We start from the raw sequence: 7,258 nt of genomic DNA, 5'->3' as shown, positions 1-7,258 counted from the left end.
CACCAGTATTTACCAATGATAGCCCTCAAATTATTGCAAACCTTTTTTGTCAGCTTAAAGCAGCTCATACTGTGTGTAGGGATGGATTGGATAACTCGTTTTGAGAAAGACTTCTCTCCCTGCACAAGCAAGCATTCTTTCACACCCTTGGATTCTGCTGCGGATCCTTTCCGCAATATGATCAAAGGAGCCACTAGTAATGCGACCAACCGCTGTTGGTAAACCTAGGTACCTTTCACTGAAAGCTTCCACAGGAATACCCAGACAGACCTTCAGACTTTGTCTAACATGTTGAGGAGTATTCGGACTGAAGAAAATGGAGCTTTTATCTCTATTCACACATTGTCCAGAACAGTCTCCATAAACACGCAGAATGTCATTCAGACGCTCAGCACTCTGTAGATTTGCCCCCATGAATGTCATACTATCATCCGCAAACAGCAAGTGATTAATCCACGGGGCTGTAGCACTAACTCTGATCCCTCTATCCACCACACCATAGAGGTTTAGCAGAGCAGTAAAGCCTTGAGCACATAAGAGAAATAAATACGGGGAGATAGGATCCCCTTGCCGAAGCCCTCTAGAAGAAGTGAAATATGGCAATAATTCCCCATTTACTCGGACAGTAAAACGAACTCTAAAACATTATTCTTGCAATCGTATTTCAGCACTCCGTGGTGGTACTTTGACAATTGTCCAAGGATCCAGTATTTACGATTTTATCACAGCAACACGATATACAAAATTAATGTACAATTCATCATCGATCACAAGCTGAAAGGGGGGAGAAAAAGAGAGGAAGAAAAAAAAAGAACCATTGAATCAAATCCAAAAATGAATGTACAAATCCTATTTGGGCTTGACCTCGAAGTAGGGCATGTAATCCGACGCGCCCTCCCCGCCGGCGTAGGTCGACCCGGTGATCTCCACGTCGCTGTAGGGGTGAGAGGGCGGACCCCTGCCGGCGCCGACGAACTCGGTGGCCGACGACCCGGCCGAGTTGGTCCCGTCCCCGTCGGGTTCGTTCAGCAGCATGGCCTCCACCTCCTTCACCACGGTGCCCATGGCCGGCCGCGCCGCCGCGGCCTCGTCCACGCACTGCATCGCCAGCTGCACGTACCGCCTGAACCCGGCGGTCCGAGCGGCGTCCCGGATCGCCGGGTCGACGATGGCGCGCAGGCCATAGTACTCGCGGTCGGCCGGGTCGAGGACCTGCCTCACCTCCCGCACGATGTACTTCCCCTTCTCGATCGGCTGCCTCCCGCTCACCATCTCCAGCATCACCACGCCGAAGCTGTACACGTCGCTCTTCTCCGACAGTTGCTGCGTCATGTAGTACTCCGGATCCAAGTAACCCTACCAAATGTACATACATGATTAGACCAATTGGTAGATTGAGCGATTAATTGAGGTGGAAATGGAGTAGTAGTTGTGATTCTTACCAGTGTTCCTTTCACTTGGGTGGAGACGTGGCCCTTCTCGGTGTCGGCGAGGAGCTTGGAGAGGCCAAAGTCGGCGACCTTCGCCTTGAGGTTCTCATCGAGGAGAATGTTGGTGGACTTGATGTCCCGGTGGATGATCGGCGGGTCGGCGAGCTCGTGTAGGTACGCCAGCCCCCTTGCTGAGCCAAGAGTGATCCTCAGCCTCTTCTTCCAATCAAGGTAAGACCCTCTCACTGCAAAGTACATTTCAATCAATTTGAGCAGAAGCGAAATGGTAAACAGTTAAGAGGAAGTTGTGGTGATGCCGGTGAAGAATTGGACTGATCTGGGATTCAGAATCCATTTAGATGTACTTACCAACAAGGTTCTCTCTCAGCGTCCCACCGGCGACAAACTCGTACACCAGCATCTGCTCCCCTTGCTCAAAGCAGAAGCCGATCAGGCTCACCAGGTTCCTGTGGTGAACCCGGGACAGCAGTTCGATCTCGTTCTTGAACTCCGGTGCACCCTGCATCGACCCGGACTGCGCCCGCTTTATCGCCACCCGTATTCCATCCACCAGTGTTCCCTTGTAAACCTATTCATTGGACACATTGCAATGAGTGAGCCAGTGTTATTTTGTTTCAATTATTTGTGCAGTGCCTGCCAGCCATATTTCAGGAACATGGATGGATGTGCTGATGCAGTTTTGAGTCGTTACCTTCCCATAGCCTCCTGCACCTATCTCATAGCTATCCGAGAAATTCTCGGTGCAGCTTTTCAGCTCCTCGAATGAGAAGAACCTCGCTCCCTTCAGCTGTGGAGCTCCTCCACTGTCTTTCTGCATAGTGCCCCAGGAAGCTGGAATTTTGGAACAATGGTCAGATCAACTCAATCTTCATTAATCATCTCATGGTTGCTGTTGGATATTCAGTTCATCACAGATTGTATAACATAAATTGCAAGCCCAGCTTGCATATTTATTCTTACCAAAAGGGTTGGCTTGTACTTTTAGTTCCCGGTTCCTTCTCTTTTGCCGCAAAGCAAATAATCCCACCAAAATGAGGGCAATCACAAGAACCCCACCGCCTGCTGCAATTCCAGCTATAGCACCTGTACTGAACTTTGAATTTTTGCCACCAGAAGCTGACAGAGTGTCATAATAGTTAGTTTCAGACAGCCATGCTACCTCAAATCTTCAATGAAATGGGGGAAGCTCAAGTACCTGAAAAGGGGAGATATTTATCTCCAATGAAGAAATAAGGCCCAAACTTTGGCGGTGGCTTGTAGATCTGGTTGCTGAAAAGAAACCCGATGAAGCTCACTTGACTCTTGTTGAAGCTTGTCCCAGACGGCGGGAATAGCTCCAGTTGAACTTGGAGGTAGCTGTCGTTGTTGAAGTGGACATCGTACAGATAAACTGCACTGACACGCATGTTGGAATCCTTTGAGATGCTCGTCTCCAATTCCTGAAACGCATCATTGTCCGTCAAGTCCTTGAAAAGCGGAGCTCTGAAGACCATTTTGCCACTGTACGCATAGGCGCAGCCACAGGTTGTGGGGTTCTGATTCTGATTGCTAGGGCACGAATTTGCGGAGGCACATCTGTTCATGCTAGTTCTGTATGTGACCACGTTCCGTGGCTGGATGTTGCAGTATGCACCCTTTTTCAACACCTCATCTTGACACGCTGGATTCCCGACAAGCCTGTACACAGATTTGAGAAAGGAGAAAAATGGTGTTACTACGGAAAAAACAACTAAATACCAGCATTCTTTGATGAGTTTGTATGATCTTACACCAGTTCCTTTTTGTAGTCTGGATTGACATTGATATTGAGTATGTTGTTTGTACTGAGATCAACAGATTGCAGCTTTGTGCTGATGCTACCTGACATCTCTAGTGTCCCGTTGTGCTGGTTATTGCTCAGTACACTGAATAAACATGATTATTAGTTTTTTGTCTTGAATTTATTATGTGCATACTATTCTAGAAACTTACACTTCCTGCAGCTGGGGTAATGCAAAGAGTCCCGCGGGAACCTCGCCAATGAGTCCTCCATTAGATATCGATCTGAGTGATAACAACAGCATCATGATTACTATGAGATTGTTCAACGACTTGCTGATTGAGATGGTCAAGCGTTTTAGATGACTCACACTGAAGTAAGATTTGTTAGAGTTGTGAACCAGTTTGGGGCTACCGAAGGACTAAATGTGTTGTTGCTCAAATCCCTGGTTACGAAAGCATCGACTAGTCAGTCTTTAGTATCGACATAATTATATCATTGGACAGTTCAGCATTGAAGCATTATAGTTATGTTCTTACACAACATTTAGCACGTTCATGCTGCTGAGATTTGGTAGTGATCCTGTTAGCTTGTTGTTTGCCAAGTGCCTGCAGAAGATAACATTATCAGAAAACAGGTACCTGAAGTGTGTCGTACAAACAAGATCTTATCTTGACTGGTCTGATAAGATCACAGGAAACTTACAGCTCATTTAGATTGACCAAGTTGGTCATGTTAGGAACTGGTCCTGCCAACCTGTTCCTGTCCAATCGACTGTTGGATACAGAAAATGTGTCAAAGATTATGATAAAAACATTTCTTGGAGAAAAGCAAGTTTCATTGATCTGAAGATACTTACAGTACTTTGAGCTTGGCAATGCTTCCAACCTCAGGCGGAATTGGGCCTGTGAACTGATTGCTATCGAACAATCTGGCAAAAATGAAGAGATAATTTAGCAGGATATATTTATCCATAAGAAAGATAAAACCAGAAATTTGGCAATCCCTTACATATGTATGAGAGACATATTAGAGTTGAAGAGGCCTGTAAGCGATCCAGATAGCTGATTCTTGTTGAAATGGCTGTGCAACAATTATATAGTTTAGAAAGATGAAACAACCGGAATGGATGTGCATGCAAACTGATCTCACTTAATTGATCAAGGCAAGAGATAGTACCAAAGAAGAAACTTACAAGTGCTCTGTGATGGTAAGCATGTCAAGGCCCGGAGTGCCCCCTGTCTTTCCATCTGAGATAGGCACAGATCCTGTGAGTAGATTATCTGCCAGGTCTAGCCATAGGAGGGCTGAGAGTAGACCAATTTGAGGCGGTATTGTGCCCGTAAACTTGTTTGAATTCAATGCACTACAGAAGAAGTTCCACACAAAGTTATTTACTGATTGTTTGTCCCATCAAAATATAAATAAGAAAAATAGGTTCATGATGCAAGAAGTTTTAATTGCTTACAGGAAAGACAGCTTCTGCAGGTTGCCTAGTTCTTTCGGAATGCCTCCACTGAAGCTGCAACCAGCCACGATCCTGAAAAAGCACACCGCAAGCAGTTCATCAGTAAGTCTCTTTGGTGATCGCATAATTAAGGGAAGGTAGGGTTGGCAACAATGCGTCGCTTACAGTGTCGTGAGCTTCACAAGGTTCCCGATCGAAGTAGGCAACGGACCGCTGAGACCAGTGTTGAAGGAAAGATCCCTGCAATGCAAATGCATACGTGCCATGAGCTACCAGGCGAGATTTTGTTCCTAGACAATAGTATAAACTAAGGCAGTTCTACTTTCTGCCATCCATTTTCTATAAACCTGGAGCAAATCAGCACGCATTTACCTAATCCATGTAACATTGTCAAACTAGCTAGCCTAAACTTATATTTGGTATTAAAAAAAAGTTGAATTGGTCAGCTCAGCTCATTCTTTGTTTCAAGACTTGGTCAGACCATCAGAAAGCAGAGCCCAAAAAACTAAAGCAAAACTGCTCTGACTAGTTCAATCAATAGTCTGAACCATCCCCAATTCCAACTAACATCACGAACCATGGCAGGTAGGGATACCATGGCGGGCGAGGAGAGGACGACTTACAGGAAGATGAGCTCGCTGAGCTGGCCGACGCTGCTGCTCAGCGTGCCCTGAACGCTGAGGCTGGATATCCTCCTGCAAAAACCAAAGGTGATCTCCATGAGGAATGATGACGATGATGATCGGTGGTTGAAGAAAGAGCTGGACGAATAATGGAAACTGCGGTGCTGTGGTGGTGGGAGGGGAATTGTTTGGTACTCACAGCGACGTGATCCTCCCGTTGCTGCACTGGATCCCGTCCCAGCTTCCGTCGCAGGGGTCGCCGGACGTCGTCCAGGTCGACGGGTAGTTGCTCCACTGGCTCATCACCGCCCGGAGCGCCGAAGCTGCTCAGCAAAAAAAACCACACGAATAAAGGTTACAAGGCTGGATAACAGCTCCAAGAAACATGCCGGTTTGATCATCGACCGGACTGACCATCCTGCGCGTTGGTCACGCAGAGCCCCGCCGGCACGCTGCTGGCCACCACCAGCAGGAGCAGCAGCGCCCGCCGCCGCGTCGCGGCGTCCATTGTATCAACGGTGAAGACCGCCGCCGGCCTTCTAGCTGACTGTCCGCAGCCTCGCCTGGGAGCACGTACGTCGGAGCAAGAAGAGCGCCGCCGCTCTCTTTGAACGCAGCCGCACGCGCGCTTTCTCTCTCGCTAGTCTCTTCTCTCTCGCAAGAAGTCGCAAGGCAAAACTAGACGGGAAGACGACGGCCACGGCCTTGGTGTATATGTTCGCCGAACCTTACACCACCACCAACCCAGCTGCTTCTTCCCCAGCGCAGGGAAGAGGTCAACCGGGGCAAAGGTGTGGGCTGAGCTCAGCGCGCGCGTTCAGACAAGATATAGCCGAGCTTGCACTGCAGCATGTTGGTCAAACCGAACGTGGGCGAGGAAAGGAGGAGGGAGCCGACTACCGATGCAGAGGTTCAAAACTAAACGCCAATGGCTACAAATATCCTAATCTTCTAGCTTTAAAAGCTCATTTTTAAATTCCCCACCCGCGAGGCCCTGTTGGTGGCAAGTAGCCATCGCCGCCAGGCCGGACACCGAGTTCCGTCCGATTGCATGATTTGCGCGTTGCCATCGTCTTAATTGGCCACTTTCAAATCTAAAACCTTTAAGCCATCCAACTGATCAGAATTTGGGTAAAACCTCATTCGAGTGCTCGACATACCGCACGCACTCACCTCTATAAACACACACATGCATACCCTATCTCTATGAGCACCTTCGAGAGACTGCGTCGAAGAACTGATCCGACGGGTCTTCAGATTGACGAAGTCACCACAGGTGTCTCGCTGTCGACGGGAACGTCGCCTGCCACTGAAAAATATTCCGCCTTTATGAGACACTAAAGTGTCAAATCTGGGATTAAAACTCCGGTGGGCTGGGGTGCCACTGCCCTCCTAACCATCCAACCACATGTTAGTTCTCGTCCAAATTAGTGCTCGGAATGTGTCCGCGCAAACATCAAGTGAGTCCGCTTGCATCCTCCTCTACTTGACCTAGGGCCCGCCCGCCCGGGACACCAAAGCCACCTATCCATTCATGAACTCCCTTCCCTATGCAACCCTAGAGCGATGCCGCATGCCTTGCCGCTCGCAGTTGCCGATACCTTTTTGGTCGGCCTGCAACTCGCCGGAGGACACTATTTGGTGGCGGTGTCAAGTGCCCTTGCTGGCCTTGTTGTAGCCCTTGCCCATGCCGCTATTTCACTTCGAACCGCCCGTCAGCCTTGCCGCCCACGACATGATCGACCGATTGCTCGGTATGAAATCCCGAACCATTTTGGCATTTTGCTTCAAGAAGACATGCCATTGACCCATAATAGTTGCCCCGCGGATGGACGTCAGGCAGTCGATCGACTTCTTCGTCAAGGACATCCTCGACAGCTCGTCGGAACATGAGTCAGACGCCTCTTCGGGTCTGATGGTTGCCGCGGCCTCCCTCATCCACGAGCACATTGAGATG

The 7,258-nt window shown here is 48.6% G+C and overlaps 1 protein-coding gene across 1 annotated transcript; it reads right to left on the bottom strand.

Moving 5' to 3' along the window:
- Nucleotides 1-626: 626 nt before the first annotated feature.
- LOC124706736 (leucine-rich repeat receptor protein kinase HPCA1-like) lies at nucleotides 627-5,824 on the bottom strand. Its single transcript, XM_047238403.1, has 19 exons — nucleotides 5,716-5,824; nucleotides 5,501-5,624; nucleotides 5,302-5,373; nucleotides 4,844-4,918; nucleotides 4,679-4,750; nucleotides 4,406-4,576; nucleotides 4,222-4,293; nucleotides 4,070-4,141; nucleotides 3,916-3,984; nucleotides 3,750-3,818; nucleotides 3,581-3,655; nucleotides 3,423-3,494; nucleotides 3,221-3,355; nucleotides 2,647-3,128; nucleotides 2,412-2,567; nucleotides 2,143-2,282; nucleotides 1,800-2,019; nucleotides 1,443-1,675; nucleotides 627-1,356 (listed from the first exon to the last, which is right to left on the bottom strand). Exons 1-19 carry the CDS (start codon nucleotides 5,807-5,809, stop codon nucleotides 850-852), a joined length of 2,910 nt encoding a protein of 969 aa, XP_047094359.1. The 5' UTR covers nucleotides 5,810-5,824; the 3' UTR covers nucleotides 627-849.
- Nucleotides 5,825-7,258: the final 1,434 nt, after the last annotated feature.

This window comes from Lolium rigidum, chromosome 4 (assembly GCF_022539505.1).
Source record: "Lolium rigidum isolate FL_2022 chromosome 4, APGP_CSIRO_Lrig_0.1, whole genome shotgun sequence".
In the NCBI taxonomy this organism is placed as follows: Eukaryota; Viridiplantae; Streptophyta; class Magnoliopsida; order Poales; family Poaceae; genus Lolium; species Lolium rigidum.
This window is presented reverse-complemented; position numbering and strand designations above follow the sequence as displayed.

Coding starts and splice junctions, on each gene's coding strand:
- LOC124706736 (XM_047238403.1), bottom strand. CDS start 5,809: ATGGACGCCGCGACGCGGCGGCGGGCGCTGCTGCTCCTGCTGGTGGTG. Junction 3,129..3,220: donor GACTACAAAAAGGAACTGGT/GTAAGATCATAC, acceptor ATCTGTGTACAG/GCTTGTCGGGAATCCAGCGT. Junction 1,357..1,442: donor CCCAAGTGAAAGGAACACTG/GTAAGAATCACA, acceptor TACATTTGGTAG/GGTTACTTGGATCCGGAGTA.